The 18,139-nt window shown below is 40.2% G+C and overlaps 1 protein-coding gene across 2 annotated transcripts in view; it reads right to left on the bottom strand.

Annotated features, from left to right (window-relative positions):
• Positions 1 to 780: 780 nt before the first annotated feature.
• Positions 781 to 18,139, bottom strand: part of als2a (alsin Rho guanine nucleotide exchange factor ALS2 a) — a 29,060-nt gene continuing 11,701 nt past the window's right edge. Inside the window, exons 16-40 of one of the 2 annotated variants that reach the window (XM_069698637.1) lie at positions 17,937 to 18,132; positions 17,458 to 17,523; positions 17,135 to 17,294; positions 16,775 to 16,906; positions 15,844 to 15,972; positions 15,433 to 15,456; positions 13,659 to 13,729; positions 13,083 to 13,149; positions 12,785 to 12,963; positions 11,917 to 11,982; positions 11,558 to 11,656; positions 11,016 to 11,180; positions 10,349 to 10,460; positions 9,728 to 9,805; positions 9,419 to 9,555; positions 9,035 to 9,190; positions 8,644 to 8,758; positions 7,745 to 7,902; positions 7,086 to 7,184; positions 6,799 to 6,978; positions 6,541 to 6,586; positions 6,368 to 6,429; positions 5,335 to 5,484; positions 4,928 to 5,024; positions 781 to 4,008 (exon numbers count right to left, since the gene is read on the bottom strand). In XM_069698637.1, coding sequence (XP_069554738.1) covers positions 3,970 to 4,008; positions 4,928 to 5,024; positions 5,335 to 5,484; positions 6,368 to 6,429; positions 6,541 to 6,586; positions 6,799 to 6,978; positions 7,086 to 7,184; positions 7,745 to 7,902; positions 8,644 to 8,758; positions 9,035 to 9,190; positions 9,419 to 9,555; positions 9,728 to 9,805; positions 10,349 to 10,460; positions 11,016 to 11,180; positions 11,558 to 11,656; positions 11,917 to 11,982; positions 12,785 to 12,963; positions 13,083 to 13,149; positions 13,659 to 13,729; positions 15,433 to 15,456; positions 15,844 to 15,972; positions 16,775 to 16,906; positions 17,135 to 17,294; positions 17,458 to 17,523; positions 17,937 to 18,132 — 2,783 coding nt within the window. In that variant the 3' untranslated portion in view covers positions 781 to 3,969. The remainder of the gene's footprint in view (positions 4,009 to 4,927; positions 5,025 to 5,334; positions 5,485 to 6,367; positions 6,430 to 6,540; positions 6,587 to 6,798; positions 6,979 to 7,085; positions 7,185 to 7,744; positions 7,903 to 8,643; positions 8,759 to 9,034; positions 9,191 to 9,418; positions 9,556 to 9,727; positions 9,806 to 10,348; positions 10,461 to 11,015; positions 11,181 to 11,557; positions 11,657 to 11,916; positions 11,983 to 12,784; positions 12,964 to 13,082; positions 13,150 to 13,658; positions 13,730 to 15,432; positions 15,457 to 15,843; positions 15,973 to 16,774; positions 16,907 to 17,134; positions 17,295 to 17,457; positions 17,524 to 17,936; positions 18,133 to 18,139) is intronic. The other variant, XM_069698638.1, reaches the window with a different exon arrangement.

An 18,139-nucleotide genomic window follows, 5' to 3' on the forward strand; every position in this document is an offset into this window, starting at 1 on the left:
CGGGGCACCTCCCCCTCCACCGGTGTTTCATCGAGTTAGACCAACTCATGACAAAGGCAATCATCGCTGATCGTCAAAGATCTTTTCGAGATTGTGACTTTGAACCTGCGGTGAGGAACTTTTGTCTTCCACTTCTGCCAAGTGAGAAGACATACAAAGACATGGTCAACACGTGCCTGCAGAGTGCATGTGATGTGTGGAGTCTCTCTTCTCCCATTAACCTCTTTCCAACAAACACAGGCGGATCTTTCCAGCAAGAAAATGCAAAAAGAAAATTATACAAAAATAAAACCCTAAAAAAATATTCCACAGAGATGAATAGGATTTAGAGTATGAAATAAGATCACAGTAGGAATATTTATAACATGTTTATATAGAGGCTTTCATGGGTCTAATATGAACTGAAAAGTAACTGAACAGTTAAAACATGGTTCAATAAAAGACTTTACAAATCAATAAATTGATCCATCACTGGACAACCTGAGAAGGGATTCATCTACAAGTTGTCCAATAGTGAGGTGATGATTTTTTTAATTATGAAATGCCGATGTGGTGTGCATCTACTAAATCATTTATCACTCTAATTTTACTGCCATGTACCGCCGTCCACCAGCTGTCAAATGTCAATCGTGAGTTGCACTTGAACGCGACTCCTTGAATCATCAGTATTTTCGAAATTGCAGTGAAAAAAAAAACCCTCCGCCAGAAGTCTGAAGATTTTATGTGAACATTTTGATCTTCGCGAATCCAAGAAATAAAATCTACCAGGAGACGTTTTCAGGATTAAAACAAATTTATTGCCCCATTTTTCAATCATCAATCATTCATGTCTTACCTCAATATATTTTATCAATCAACTACGAATCTACTACACATTCATCAACCAGTTCCTCTGATCAGCTGTTTCTACAGTTATTAAGTTACAAAAATATAAGCTTGGTTAGAAAAATAATCACCGTCGGCAGCCTCCGAGTCTGAAACCAGGAACTGTCGTGTGTTTTAACTGTTTCAGATCATTAGTTACAACGATTTACGCTTTATACAGCGCTACTGACCATTTTCTGTCCGTTTTCTTCCTCCCAGACAGCCGCCGGTTTCCGTTCATTTTAGAACAATAAATGCGCCAAGAGTGTTCAAAATGTTCACATCTGCAGACTGAATAATATTCACCGTGATGGAGTTACAACTTCACGCAAATTTGAAACCTGTAAAGGCTTTTCTTTCTGTTTTCATGTCCTCCTTTATCTGAACTTTATCTGAAACCAATAACTGTCTGAAAGGTAGAAAATCAATCCACAAGCCTGCGGTGCGCTGAATGTGAGTGAAGTCGTGCAAAACATCAGCGCTGTCCTTGAACATAGTATCAGTAGAGATCAGAGAGGTCAATCAGACGTCGCATTGCACCCCACTGCAGCGGCTTGAACGGCACAAAGAAGACTTTTCCGACATATTAAGGTAAAATTCTGCCCAAAACTCAAAGTGCCAATAAATAAAGTAAACACATTCTAGTAATGCTGAAATAGTGGAAACTAGAAAATAATTCAAATTACCTTCATGGTTTTGTGATATTTTGGCAATTTTTTTTTTCTGTCGCAGCTCAACTGGAGCATTTTTCCAGCTCAGTTCATGAACAGTCAGGAACGTGATGGCAGTACAAGCTGTTCAAATAAAAACTAATCATCTCAACACATTCACTCGTAAAATAAGATTCATTCTTTAATGACAACAGATCATACGAGAGTCAGAGCTCTTAGGATTTCAGAAGGATTCTCGATACCCGTGCTGATTTGTGGGAAAATATTTGATATTATAAAAACTATTTAGACTATTAAAATAATATACCTTTAAGAAATCATTGAATTTTAATTGTAATCATAAATAAATGAAGTTTTTCAAATCTTTAAAAGTGCTTCCTCTGGTTCTTAAATTTTTTTTTTTAATTGTTGGATTCCTTTCTATCATACATCTATAAATGAAATACAATGGAATAAATTATAAAAAAAAATAAAGTATGTTGTACTCAGACAACACAACTTCTGGGGTTGTGACAATGATGAGGCCTAAAAATGTGGGTTAACCAAATGGGGACGAGAAACCTTTTCTTTCTTCCAGAAAAAGGACCATTTAAAAATATTCTGATCTTTAAAATATTATTTTGATGTCCCTGAAGTTCTGGACACGTGCTGCTTTAAAGGATCAAAATGATTTAAGTACCTTGATTTTTTTTCTTTTCTTCTACCTAATTAAACTGTAAATCTGGATCTTCATTAAAACACAGTGATAAACAATCAGCACATATAGTACACGTACACATTCTTTCCATTTAAGTGCAGACGTTCATTTACTTTTTAGGAGTAAATGAATTGTCTTTCAAATCCTGCTCACAAACAAACAGGAGTGGGAACAAACTCTAAACAGAATAACAAACATCAGTCAAGTGCAAAACAATGTCGCTCTGTGATGACGTCACCGTCCGACTGGTCAGTTTACTGGAAATCAGTTTTGAACATCAGAGGTTCAAACCTGAGACGAGCAGCTTCACTGGTGGTCTGTTTAAATGTAACATTTTTCAACGAACTGTCCTGCATCCAAACAGAGCGAGAGTTCATTTCTGATTTCCAAGCAAACAAAGTTAAGAATGAGTTATTTGCATACAGTTACGCTTCCAGGAACATGTGGTAACAAGAGAAATTAGCCTTTTTTTTCCCCCGTTTCTTGACCTGCAGCTTTTTTGATCTGGTGGTTTTGGTTAATTCTGGTTTGGATTCTGAAGACAGATCGAACCACAGCTCAAACAATCCCTTTAGCAATGCTGTTGTTTCCAAAAGAAGCAGTGAAACGTCATCAACGGAATTAAAGTCAATCCTCTGAAGCAGTCTGTTGTCCAGCGGCTTATAGATGAATCAAAAGTGGTTTTTTTTTATTTTTTATCTGTGCTCAGTTTGATCCAGCTGTGCTAAACTTCACCTGTGTCTCCTGCAGATGTTCTGGGCTCAGTGAAAAGTGATCGCAGCGCTCACAACACTTTGTAAAATGAAAAAAAAAAAAAACGAAAAACTAGTGCTTCAAACTGAGATCCAGTGTAAGAAGATGTTTTCTTACAAAGCCGACAGTTCATGTTTCTGTCAGTTTGTCCTGAAAACCAAAAAGTGAATTTTTTTTATAAAACTGTAGCTACGACTCGCTGTCAACAACTCCTCTGTGGAGTTTTAATACGCGCCAGCAATGTAAGCAGCATTTAATGTTAATATTTTCAGCAGTGTATTATTCCATAATGTACCAACGAAAAAAATGATTTACTTTGTTGGTTTCACCGTGTTAAAATGCAGTGAAACTTAACAACGAGCAATGCTCCCTTGTTTTGTCCAATGGCAATAAAGATACTCACTTTAAAACCTTTAAGTTCCCTTTACGGAGTGTTAGAAAAATATTGACCTTATTATTTTTAGTCCGTGACTGTTTCAGACTTTGTCGGAGACGGAGTTTTCCCTTCTTTCCAGGAGTTTCCATCGACAGCAAATGAAACCAGGAGAATATACAACATTACAACATCTCACGGGGTCATTATTGGATACTCTAATTGCACCGTCGTTACGCTATTGAAGACCATCAAATTGTTTTGATGAAAATGGCAGCAACAAATTGGAAGCGAAAACCTCCAGTGTAACATTCACACCACCTTTTTGAAAACGGTAATGTGGTTTTCAGACATGTCCAGAAGAGGGCGATGTGTTACTTTCCTATAAAAAAAAAAAAAAAACGGACCTAATCTGTTGCGTAACATACCGACAGGATCAACGTTGATCGAGGTGTCAGATATGCGACTTCGTCGGACGGCGAAGGGTTAACGCTCTCCTCGTCCTCGGCCGTGTGTCTGTGCAGCTTCCCGACGGCCACCAGCAGAAAAACGGTGATTTGATCGCTGCCGTCTCCACTTTCTGAGACTGAACAGTCACTTCCTGTCTTCACCTATGTAGTTGACTCCTGCTGGATGTAGATGGAACAGGCCTGCAGCAGAGACACATGGACACGTTTAAAAACGGGTGACGGGCTGGGTCAACTCGTAAACTGGTTTCACAGTTAATGAGTGAATCAGTAAATGATTACGTGGATGAACAGATTAATAAATAACTAAAACAACTGATGAAAACATGACTGGATCTAGCAGTGCAACAACAACAAAAAAACAAAAAACCAATGAACAGTCATTTTTGGAGAACACCAGACTTCTGTGAATCTTTCAAAGGATTTTCTTTTAACACTTGAAGTCAGTTTAGTAAATCTTTATTGCAGCTGCTTTCACACACACACACACACACACACACACACACACACACACACACACACACACACACACACACACACACACACACACACACACACACACACACACACACACACACCATGAAAAGTAAATGTAAAACAGATCAAGAACATTCCCTGTGGACCAAGAACTTTCGGAGGAAATATAACGCATTAAACAGCAAATTTATTTAGTTCTGGTAACATAATAGATCTTTAAAAAGTTCAAACGTTTTATGGGTGAAGTTCCCAGCACTGACTAAATGCCCAAACACGAAATAAAACTTGTTTGTCACTTCATAAACAAAACAATAAAATGCTCGATTACTGGTATTAGGACGAGGTTTGGACATCTATTGTCGTTCGCAACTTTTGTTTATTGTGTGTTATCTATTGTTTGCAAGTTTCCCCAATATTCACGCTGCTTCAGATGCGGTGGGGACGCAAATGGCAACGGTCTAAGAGTGCTCCGAAGAATGAACGAAAGGAAATGAGAAACAAATAATTGTACAAGCGATTGCACAGGAGATTAATGAAAAATGTAAGAACTTCATGAGGTGCGACACTTTAACTCTTCACCCTGTGTACATGTGGTCGTGCGCAGGCGTGTGCGGTGCGGTCCCACCTTTAGTGTTGTGAACATCAGTCCCAGCTCTCCGTGCTGAATGTTGGGATCCATCAGATCTTCGATCAGGCTGACTTCGGCTCCGAGGTTCCTGATCCTGGAGAGCAAAGCAGCAAAGATGCAACGTGAACATTCGCCAGCATGCAGCTTCCGCTCATCACTGTTTGAGACAAACTGGGCGTCACAGTCCAGAATCTCCTCAGTTAAAGAGTCATTAACGTCATTAATTCATGAGAGACATAAAGTCTATAATTTGCCCTCAACCTCTAAAAATTGGACACAAACATTTGACTGACGTTAAAAACAATTTAAGCAAAAACACAAGGATTTGATACGAACGGCAGAAAGTGGAAAACAATTAGACATCTACTTCTACTTGCACGTGTAGTATGAATGTGATCACACACCTGGCTCTGAGCACTACGTAGAGGAAGAGCGGGAACAGGTCGTCCATGCACCACAGGAAATCACAATGCAGCATGGGCTTGACCTCCAGGGTCAGCTCCTCAAACGTCTTTTGGATGACCATGAGTTTTTCTGATGGAGTGAAGGTGGTGCTGCGTGCCAGGGAAGATCAACTTTAATATTCAAATAATAATCAACATCATAATGTGCAAATGTAAAATTTCATTCATGTTTTTTTTTTTTTTTTTTTCAACTCGTGCATTGTGTGTGGCTATTAATAGTCAAATATTATCGTTATAGCCTTCTTTATTCAAGTTTTAATAAGTCCACCATCAAGAACCACAAAATCCTTCAAAATCATGGTTCAGTTGAACAAAACCAGACCGGCTTTAACAAAAATGATGCAGTGTTTGCTGCTCGGGGCCTCTTGAACAAAACAATAACAAAATGCAGAGACACTGCCGATAAAAAAAAAAAAAAAAAATCGATCTTCAGCATCGCAGTCAGCTTGTTCTGTGTGTTTTATGTCCTTCAGTGCCAACGGTACACGTAATAAATGCAGTTTATTTGCTGTGTTGGAAGCGAGATTCTGTGAATTAGGGGGGCAGCTTTGCGCCGTGGAAATCCAGTTGCTCGCTATAGTTAAGACTTCCCCAAGTAGCAGGTGCACATCAGAGGTTAGAACAAGTAGAAGGAGAAAAGACGGTATGAGGCCATTGAAGAGGCGACAAACGTGATTGGAGGCATTTAGGATAATGTCAGTAAACAACACAACAAAATGCGTAACCTAGATGTAGTCATTTTTGGACATTTTAGTGTAAAGACATCACATATGATACAAAGAACGCCACAAAGGAACCAGACGTATGAATGTGGGTATGAGCTGAACTCCATCAGACGAACGAGACCTCCACGTGTCTTTACGAGTATACCGTTTGTTTATCACACTGTTTGAATACTGCATCCCATCATGTCTAGCTGATTGACATCACTAATTATGTCTCTGTATATGTTACCAGGTCACGCAGCAACTACCTGATTTGTTGGAGTGTCTCTACAGCGGAAACAAAACAGGCATCTTTACTGCTGGACACAATCTGTGGTGAATGGAAAGAGAACCCGTTAGAGAGGACTGAACATTCAAGCTGCAACTGTTAATGAATCGTCTTCAATGAAAATGATCAACAGATGGACTGACAGTATCTGACCTGCTTTTTCTCCCCGAGAATTGACATCCACAGCGGCCAGAACTTCCTACAAGAGGAAAACATTGTAACTGCTACAACACAAAATACAAAACAAGTGAAGGTGGTTACACAAATTAATAATATGTTATTTGATTAAAAAAGTAAATCATCTGCAGGCCGTGTGTGTGTGTGTGTGTGCGTGCGTGCGTGCGTGCGTGCGTGCGTGCGTGCGTGCGTGCGTGCGTGCGTGCGTGCGTGCGTGCGTGCGTGCGTGCTCACTCCTGAACTCCCAGAAAGCTGAGCAGTGATTGGTCGGGCTGCTTGTTCAGTCGGAGGATGCGCTCCCAGTACTGCGCCTCCTCCTGCTCCCCCTGCAGACAGTACAGAGTAAAGAGAGGAGGATAGAGTCGAGGGAGCAGCAGCGGGAGGAGCAGAGAGGAGCAGCTCACCACCACAACACTAATGGAGAACGAGGTGGAGGAGGACAGAAAGATGGATAAAGGTTCTACATTTAATAAAACATGTTTATTTCAATATTTGTGAGTATGGTGAGTATTGACACTCACCATCGCTCTGCTGTGTTACAGTTGTGTCTGCTTTTGGATGGACAGGCAGGGGGTTCGGGGAGGATGCCGCCATCATCTGGTAACCCTGGAAACAGAAACCTGTAGACCACATACACATACATATCTATATTTAATAGTATACAATTTTTTCATTGTAGTTTTTATTTCCTACCGGTGTTTTGATGCCTCAGGTGTCTAAATTGTGACAATATTCAACAAATTAAGTGAAATAAAATAATAATAATAATAATAATAATAATAATATCTCATGCAGAATACATAAAAAAAAAAAAAACTAAATGTAAAACTCTGCGATACTCTCCATGGTGGCAATGAGCTCCAACTGTAAGTGTTTCATTTACATGTATGAAGCCTGATTTTGTTTTCCCAGCACACTTTAATAGCACTTTTAAAGCCGTAGCAGCAGCAGCAAAAAGCTACTACTATAGAGGAAAGTTATAGTAATAGTCATCTTCATCTCCCACCAGCCTTCCTAAGCAGACATCATATATGACAACACTACAATGTCTGTAACACCTGCGCCACGCGAGTTTCTCCAGAATTGGACTGTATATACGGACCATGCTGAAAACAGGGTCAACCCGAAGGCCTTTCAGTGAAAACGTGACCAAAGACAGAGATGTCAGAAATGGATCTACCTGACGACGCTGTAGAAATGTGTGAGGTAGGCCTGGACCTCTTGGACAGCCTGCCTGAGCAGCCTGCGGTTCGACCCCACGCCGACGTACGTCATCCTGTAGGCCGTCACCAACGTCTCCACCAGCCAGCCCAGAGGGTGGTGGGGGCTCTCGCACGCCTGACGTGGCCACAAAACATACAAGCACAAGTACTTCAGTATTACAGCAACAAAATCAAAACAGAAACAAACAGATGTTTTTTCTGATTTAGTCTAGGGACAAAAGCAGTGGCTTCACTTATAAGGGACTTCTGACAGCAGCCACTTACACAAGATCCGACTTCACCTCTTCTCATTAACCAACACCTGGTAGAATTTCTACTTGCATATGAATTTAGCCAGTTTAGAAAGTCCTCTTAGACGTGTTGATTCAAATGTTTGATCAATACTGAGGATGTACAGTAGTTTGTTTTGCTCTAAATCTGTATATATTCAACAGAGAGGTGTTTGTTATTTAGTCACACACACACACTGTTGTCTTTCTGTAGTTGTGAGGACACTCATTGACATAATGCATTCTGTAGCCCCTCATCTTAATCAAAACCATCACAACTAAGTGTCCGACCCCAAAGTTATTGTAACCTTAACCTCAAACTAATTCTAACCTGAACCCTAAAACCAAGTCTTAACCCTCAAATTGCACTTTAGAGTTGTGAGGACCAGCCTAAATGTCCGAACAAAGTTTGTTTGTCATCATAAATATGATTGAAGGCATGTACACACACACACACACACACACACACACACACACACACACACACACACACACACACACACACACACACACACACACACACACACACACACACACACACACACACACACACACACACATAACTCTTCTCTCACAGTCACTGGTACCTTGGTCAGGTATCTTCGTATGTTGTCATAGTTCGCCGTGGTGACTGCTTTTCCAAACTGAGGGATTAACTCCAAACACTCCAGCGCTTTGCTCTGAGACCTGCTGAGGTCTGGGCTGCACACGCACACGCACACGAACACACACACAAACACACACATATTGTATATTAAAGACAGGATTAGTGCCTACACAGAGTCCAGAAACAATATTTGGAGCGTTAAATATTTGTTCTACACCTTTTTGACCTATTTGTGTAAACTTGTTCAACTCAAATATGAGACTTAGATGCAGTGCCCATTATTTGATTTCAAAGTCAATTAACAGAAGCAGAGAATTAACAGAAGCAGAGAGCTTGAAGGACAAAGCGGTCCGGACTGTATGTGCGTCTACCTCTGTCGTCGTGCAGTCGCTATGGTAACAGCGATGTTCTCCCAGGCCGTGGTCCTCTCGCCTCTCCCGGCAGCATCACAGCCCAGTCGACTCCAACACTCATCGAACACACAGATCCACCTCTGACCTGCAGGCACCACATACTGACCCAACCTGCTGTACACGCACACGAGCACAAAATGATCACTCCATCAGACCAAATCTATCTTAAGACTTGAACATTACATCAGCCAGACAGTACTCCTCGCAGTAGATTAGCCCACATAGGAATACATGAAGGTTCATGCACATCAAATATCAAAAGAACTCCTTCCGAAATGCCTGCTCAGTGCATTCACATCGTATTTACATAAAAGATCAGCTGAGGATATAAATAATACTCACTGCAGACTGTTTCTCTCTTTGTTTTCAGCTTCATTGAAGCCTGGTTTGGTGTACGTCCCGACCACCTTCAGACCCGTGTTCCACTCGCCACTGAACTGGCCGTCCAGACAATCACTGTTAGCGAAGGACAAAACACCCTGAGGAAGAATGGAGGAGGATGTGTAGGATATTAAAATTCAGTGTGTTGAATTTTTTTATTTTTTTTGGTGACTAAATGCAAAAAAAACAAAAACAATTACAGCTGTGATAGAGTGAAGAGTACAACAGAGAAAGAGCCCACAGATAAAAGGACACAGAGATGCCGTCTACCTTCCCGCTGACAGTCCAGTCGTCAGAAAACTCTCCATGAAAAAATGTGTCATCCTCTGAGACCAGCAGACCTGGACCCTGACAGAAAATACACACAGCAGCAAACACATTACAGATGCACAAGATTTTGTTGATAGATTACATCGATTTTTTTTTTTCATCGTGATTCTTTCACAAAAAGAAGTTGGGATTTCCACACGGGGCTTCTGTTAGTGCAGTACAGGTGTGTTTAGGATATAACATTGTATAAACCCGTCAGAGTTTCACTTCCCATTCGCTCCTGTTATAAGATCAACGCGCCCATCAGTGCAAATGCGGGTACAAGTATATTTGCTATTTAAACAACATGGAAGTTGAACATGAAAATGACAACTGAAACTAGAAAAGACACCTGCGTTGGACATCGTTCCGCTTTGCGTGATGCGTAAGATACAACCCATCGTTTTAGTTGGATTCTGACACAAATCCTCATCAAGTACACACTGAAAATATATAATTACATATACAGATCATTTGAATAACTCCTCATCAACAAAACAACACTTCGTCAGACAGTTGCACAGTTGAGTCTCTGTCCATCCAAACATTCATATGTACTCGGTAAATAAACACTTCACTTACCGTCATCTTGTTCTCTCTGAAAGTCCCTTCATAGTAAAGGCCGTACTGGGTGACGACCACAGCGCTGCCGTGCCGCTGGTCCTCCAGCCACAGTCCCATGTACTTCTCACCTCTAAGACAAATGAAATGAGATCAGGGACGTAACGACAGCAGTGAGGTCAGAAAAACATATCATATTAGAAATGATTGTAAATGAGGTTTCATTGAAATTATATATATTCATAACTACATTCATATAAAGGAACTTCTTGAATAATTTTTTAAACAAAATTTCTTTTTATGATGCGTATCGTGCTGACGATATGATTGTCAAGTCGTTGTTTTTTCTCTGAGGAGCTGACATTCTCAAGTTAATTGACATGATAACAGGAAAAATTCAATCGCTTCTGGATTTTCAAAACCTGTTATCACATAAATTTGATCCATGTTTTGCATTCACAATCATTTTCCTCTTAATTTTTTCTCCTGATGCTGCAAGATGATGTAGGATGCTGTACTTTTTCAGGCTTGTCTCAAAAATTGGCTGAAACGAGAGGCCTTAAAGGAAACCTGTTTTCTTTCTCGTCTGAGGAAGTCTGTTCCACAACTAATAAATCTGGACTTTTAACTTTTAAATGCCGTCTAAAGAGGAAGCTTTCTTGGGTTGAGGCCGAGCTGTTATTCAGACCTGGTGATGTCATCGTAGACTCCGTATCCTGTCTTCCTGTCATGAACCCAGTGGCCAATGAAAACGCTGGAGGAATTCCTGGCCAGTTTGCCAGAGCTCAGCATGCCGTAACCGTGCCGCTGCCCGTCACAGAAACAGCCCTCGTACACCTCACCACTGGCATACCTGAGTACGACCCGCACACACAGGAAATGCAAACACACAGACAGTGGCCCGCTACGTTAATGTGTAGAGCAAGGCACTAAAACTGCCAGAGCTGTGGGTCCAATACTCAAATTAGTGACTGGAAACGTAATACCCAAGTCATTGCTTAATCAGAGGTAATGATTTTAAGACCGAATATTGCTTTTAAATTTGTGACTTTGTGCCAAGTACTGCTACTTAACATGTCAGGCGTCAGAGATGTCAAATATCAATGTGATACCAATAGGACTTTGGTGAAAAGGACACGACCTCCTTATGAATATGTAAAATTGATGTACAAGTCATTTATCCAACGTTCTCTAACTTGCAAAAAAGTCAGTAGAAGACAGTGTACTGACTTGTACTTTCCAAAACCATTGATCTTTCCCTCCTTCCATTGTCCATAGTAGCTGTCTGGTTTATTGAGTGCTTTGTTAGGTAGGACACACTCTCCATAACTGAAAAGAAAGAAAAAAGACAGCAAGGTTGAGACAACCGTTTCATTACACAGGTGTGGTAAAAGATTTCAGAGATTCAGGAAACTTGATGTTTAAAACATTACAGGAGTGAAGATTTTATTTCTCTTCAGCAAATATTTAAATATGTCATCTTCTGATAAAAATCACAGGTTCTCTAAAGGAAACAGAGATGTTTCATATTGGAAATGGACAACATCGCACAGGAACCAGCCCTTCATACAGCAGCTTAATGTACTCACCCATCCTCCAGTCCATTCTTTAAGTTCCCGTTGTACATCCGTCCATCCGGCCACTTCATGATTCCTCTGCCAAGGAAAATATATAATACTATTTAACCAGTTCTATATAGTTTCTCTAAAAACGTCACACAAACGAGGTCTGAACACAATAATGCTGGAAATTGTCTGTTCACCATCCATGCTGACCTGACTTATTGCTCCCCTTTACTTTCATTGCTCTTTTAATGAAGTTGCACAGTGACCATGTTTGCCCCACAAATGTCAACTGATTTTGAGATTTGAGGGCTGAAATAAAATCACTGTAAAATCCCTGACTTCGCCAGTGGTTCTGCATGTTTTAACTAATTAGTACTTATGTACTCATTGTAATGTTTTGCTGCATGGTGCACTCAAGAAAACTACAATATCCAAAAGTTTAAAGGTTTATTGTGTATGATTCAGGGGGATCTATGGGCAGAAATGGAATAAACATAATTTAATTTTCATTAGAGTATAATCACCTGAAACCAAGATTCGTTGTGTTAAGGACCTTAGAATGAAACCTGCTTATGTATAAAGAGCAGGTCCTCCTACAGAGAACACAACATTTTGCACTGCCATGTTTCTACAGTAGCCCAGAAAAGACAAACCAAACATTTAATGTTTGAAGCGAGGTGCGAGGGGAATGGATTTCAGTTAACTGCAATCTGCCACCTCACCACTAGAGGCCACTAAATCCTACAAATTGCTTCTCTATAGTGAAAGGCAAAGATCAATGCTATGAACGCACTCTGACACAAGTAATACTCAAGACTCACTCAAGCTGAAGTGATGGAGATCTGCGATAGGCTCACGTGCACACAAGAAATAAACAAACACGCTCTCTTACCTGCCATGAACCCGTCCTGCCAGCCAGCCCCCGGTGTACTGAGCGTCTTTGAATCGTTCATCTCCGGTGAATGTGTAGGAGGCCTTGCGAGATATTGCCGTCACCCCAGGCGATGACCCCTGACCTCCACCGCCCAGCACCTGATCCACTGCCTGGTTGAGCGATCGCAGCCACTTGTTCTGCGGAGAGAGAAGTGCAGAAAACAGGAGTACATATTTAAAGAAAGAAGGGCCGCGGGAGTCTATGTTAAACAATCCTAAAACCAAACAAACAAAAAGGGAATAAACTATGAATGTACCTTTTCCTGTGGTGTTGAGGCCACCAGGGTGAAACTCTCTTCTGGACATGTTATTTTGATGGCATACCTGAAAATTTGCAATACAAGGACAATAAGTAACTTCTTAACATCTTGTTAAAAAAATACCCATTTTAACGAGAAAGTGTTTTACAAGATGTGAAAAGGCACAAGAAACAACAACAACAAAAAAAAGTCAACACTAATATGTGCTTCTGGGGTAATTGGCTGAAGTGTTTTTATAGCATGATTTAAAGAGTTGTGTGTTTAGCTTAAATGAAAGGTGTATTGTTTGTTGACCAACCTCAGCTCCATCCATGGCCAATAACATAATGTGATTTTCTGAGAGGTAAATTGAAGATACAGGATTTAAAAAGATCCCTTCAGGCATCACACTGTGTTTACATTTGTGTTGGGGTTATAGCATTACATAACTGTATTTATCTGTGTATGTGCCATGTCTTATGTTCATTATTCATGATCATAAAGACTGATGGCTCACTGATTCTACAGACCCATTAATGACATTTTATTTGCATTATTCATGTTAGCTTTGATATTCAAAGACAGCAGACTCACAGTCCATTGCAGTCGTCAGTAACCGGTTTCACCCACAAACAAGTCAGAGGATAGATGTGATGTGTGGAGAACTGCAGAGACACAAATCAACAAAAAGAGAGAGAGCAGCTTGTTTCCTCAATTTGTCTGCAATTCTCACATTACGTAACATCGCTCAATCAGTGATTACGAAACCTTTATCGTCAGAGAGTCCCAGATCCTCATGTGTACGTCTGTGTGTGTGTGTGTGTGTGTGTGTGTGTGAGAAAGAGAGGCAGATGACCAATAGACTTAACACCAAACTGTGGTTTTCTATCCGGTAGTAAATTAGAGAAGTTGCCCAAAGCATCGTAGCTCTAACTTCAGTTTTGTTGAGTTCATGTGATCAGAACATTTTTATGAATTAAATGTCACTGTACGTATTACAAAAGTGTGATTTATCAATAACCTCCTTCTCAAACTTTTGACCTTTACATCACTTCTAGTTAATTATTCAAAGTAAGTTAAATTAAACCAGAAAGTAATAAAACCAAACCTGGTGAATGGTTATGTTTGGTATGGTTATTTCCCACAACATACATTCAATTGACTGATTCATATCAAGTGAGTTTAACATCACAGCAAGTCGATTTTCACTGTAAACTAAAATGAACTTGAACCAAGTTTCCCATTTTGAGAATTAAAACAACTATGTGATTTATTAATGATGCACAAAAGACGTGCAAAAAGTGAAATTATTTCAGTTTAGTTTAACGTGTCTGTTTATGCTGAACAAACTTAACCAGTGTATTAAGAAGGCAAACAAAATGCACAATCAACACCATATCAGAGTTGTATTTCACAACACATGCACCCTAAACCACAGAAACAGAAGGGAAGAGGCAGAAGGAGAGGACAGGTTGCACTGCTATCTGCTCTCTATTATCACACCACACCAAACACAAAGGAAGACAAAACCTAAATAGTTACAGCCACAATAGTCAACTGCACTATATCAAAAAAGGCCCAAAGTACCAATGGAGAGAAACACAGGACAAGGCAGCAGTAAATATTTCAACCTCCAAGAATGAACGAATCAGTGACCATAATGTCTTCTTGTTTGGAGAGTGATGTTATCTCATGGATTAGGAGTATTGGAAAGATAGAAAACAGCAGTGAGAGATGCATCCATTCACCATTGTCCTTAAAGGCTACAAGCTACTGCAACTATGACCTCATCTATTTTCACCGCTAACTAATGTCGGAAACACTTCAAACCCAAATCCAAGCAGAGCAGCCAGTTTGGCAACGGCCAAAGTTCAGCTCAGAAAGAATCAGCCATCAGATCAACATGCATAAAATAAATGTTAACACAGGACATCTGCAATGCTAAAGTTTGTTATATCACAAAGACCAATATATCTGATTTATCTTACCCTAATTTATATAATTGGGTAGGACAAAAAACACGAGTGAGTGCAATTCTTACAGTTTTATTACTAGTATTGTTACTATTATGGTTATTATTCTTTAGTCTTGGATAGGTGAACCTAACAACTGAAGAACTGGAAACTTGAATACATAACAAGCTCCAGACCTCTCAATGGCCAAAGAACAAAAACATAATCAGGTTTTGGGAGACTAGTATCTTTAACACATAAAAAGTCCTGATTCAACATTTATTTGCCTTAAAACCCCATTTGAACCCGTCAGAGTGGAAGCATCAAACAGAGGGCACCTCTGCTGCTGCAGCTCAAGTTTAGTCTAAAGAGCTTGGTTGGGTGTAAAACTGGTAACGAATGCCAGATATACTTACAAAGCTTTGAGAGGGAATGGCACCCTGAGTGAATGAAAGACATAATGCACACATGTAAAAGTCATCTGAAAATAATGTGAAGAAATATCAGCAAGTCAGAGATGCACAAACAGATCCAGTGGAAGGTTTGTCTGATGTGAACCAGACTGACAAAGATGCTGTGGTCGTTTTTTTTTTAATGTTCAAACAGTGTGTGTTGAGGTCCACTGTAAGATAAGTGAACTGTAAAAGCTATTAAAAAGGGTCCATCAAGCTCTCCTACCCCGGGCTGCAAGCAAATCTCATTTATGTACAAACCTAAGAATGTAAAAATTGCAGTGTCATTCGTGAGTTTATACCACTCACAAACAGAAAAAGACATTATTTCGGTTCATTTTGTGTCTGTATGTGTGTATGTATGTGTGTGTGTACCTGTGTGTGCACCAATGCGTCATTGAACAGTATGAACCAGTGATTGGAGAACCGCCCGGCATTCTGCAGAGTCAGAGATCGGTTGCCGCTTTCACAGACCACACGACGCCGCGGGAGACGCAGAACCTCCTGAAGAACAAACACGAGCACATTTCCAAATTACAATTTGACAAACTGGGAAAATTTGGCCAAATGATAACTTACAGCACATGTTTAAAAACCTGCAAAATCACATGGTTCAAATTATTGCTTTTACAAATTCCCACCTTGAAACCTGCTGTAACGCTGTAGAAAAGGAGCGTATAGAGTTTGGTCCAAGAGTAATAAAATGTAATTTAATGGTCAAATGCACTTTTATCTGTATATCACTGCTGTCAATTGCACCTCACCTTTTGTTGGGATACATGATTTCCAACTGAGCACTGACATGTGGTATTTGTACATATTTACTTGTTCTTCAGTTATTTTAATAATAATAATAGACTGATGACAAATACAAAACCACCCTGTACTGTTTTTTTACCCTGAAGTTGCACTTCCTGCCAAATAAAACTTGCAGATTTGAACCCCAGTGTTACCTCTCACCATTATCTCTGCTCTCTGGTAAATTAGAGGATTTTACTGCTGACGCTTGTTCATAATGGCAGAACAGGGTTACAGGAATGACACTCTCCAGGGGAAAAAAAAAAAACAGCTCTCTTTTTGACTGAGCTCAGGTTGAAAACAGACAGCACACAGAGAGCCCTGCCAGGAATGCCATAAGTCCTGATTGGTAAAATAATTGTTACAAGCACAATTGCTGCTGTAGTTTAAGATCTTAGGTGAAGAGTATACCATCTAATGCATACCGTTTTTGGGGGAATGAAACAATTCTGAAAATTTTGTCAGAAAAATTGCAGGATTTAATAAGATAACACAGAGTTGTGCTCACAGTAGTTTTGCCGGAGTGGGTCTTCCAGAAGAGGAAGGTGGTTTCAGCCTCTTTCTTCCTTCTCAACAGGGACAAAGACAAGGTCTCATAGTGCCTGCAGCCCTGATGGAGGGTCTGATACTCTACGGTCAACTGGGGAGAGTAAGAGACACAGGGAGAGAGACAGTTTATCTAAACATACAAAAGAGTGGGGTTGGGCGACGACGTCTAGCCATTACAGTGACAACCAATGTATCTGAAGTTATTCATGGGGTATAGATAAGTAGGATGAAGGAGAAAGTGAAAAAGAAAGATGATCAAAAAAGCACAAAGAGAAGAGAAGAAGCATGCAGAGAGAAGAGTGTTTTGCTTTGTCCTCACCACATCATAGCAGGCCGCCAGTTTGAGTAAGAGTCGGCTGTACTGGTGGAGTAGCTCCAGAGGCCAGTACAACATTGAAACCAGATCCAGTTCACCACCAACAGACAGGTCTGATACACACAGCTGAGTGAGTGCTGTGTGCTGATGGCCTAAACACTCGCTAGACAGAAGAGAGAGACAACAGCACTTCATCAACATTTAAATATGTGTCTGTTGTGTGTTTCAGGCTTATAGTTTGTTAATACACGAGAAGTCTGTGTTTTCTGCTGGCCAAGGGAGACGAACAGTAATCCTCTGCTGAGCACGTAAACAAAATAGCTTACAGTGAGAGTTTCTGAAGGAACTGGAATCCACCCATTACTTGGAAGTCACCAACTGAAGAACAATACCTAGAAAAGCAGACAAAAATAGAGATTAAAATCTGAATTTTCCCTTTGATTCATACACTAGATGAAGTAAAATAATGTTAAGTGAACTAATCAGTCCTCAAAGAGAAGCGTGTACCTTTTTCTCACACCAGAGGTATTCTACGAACTGATAACATGTTGAAAGTCGTTTTTCCATCAGCCCTTTATTCCCTTTTTATCTGACATCAACAGAAACCTTTTAAGCTTTAGTTATCTTTTCTAAAAGGTTGAACAACTATAGGGTACCAAAACACTATTTAAAAATGGCATTAGTTGATTTAATCTAAAAATGTTATTGTTGCGAGAAAAACAAAAGAATGTATGTATTGTAGTTTCCGTTTCTAGTTTAAGGAAAACACAGTGTGGGTTTTTGTGTGCCGACACAAAAGCCTTACTTTTTGAAAATATCCAGGAAATACTCGGTGTGCGTCAACAAGGGAAGGGAAGTGACATCACGGCCCTGTACATCGTTCAGGAAGTAGCTGAGTGACGTGGCGTGCCGACCGATCAGGGTGTGCAGGTGAACAAAGCTCTCGCAGATAGAGAAGAAGAGGTGAGTGCATGGCTCACCTAACACCGGACACACACTCTCTGTCGA

This window comes from Brachyistius frenatus, unplaced genomic scaffold, assembly GCF_029030835.1.
Source record: "Brachyistius frenatus isolate BFR_SWC_R1_liver_20210118 unplaced genomic scaffold, ASM2903083v1 Contig_27, whole genome shotgun sequence".
Taxonomy (NCBI): domain Eukaryota; kingdom Metazoa; phylum Chordata; class Actinopteri; family Embiotocidae; genus Brachyistius; species Brachyistius frenatus.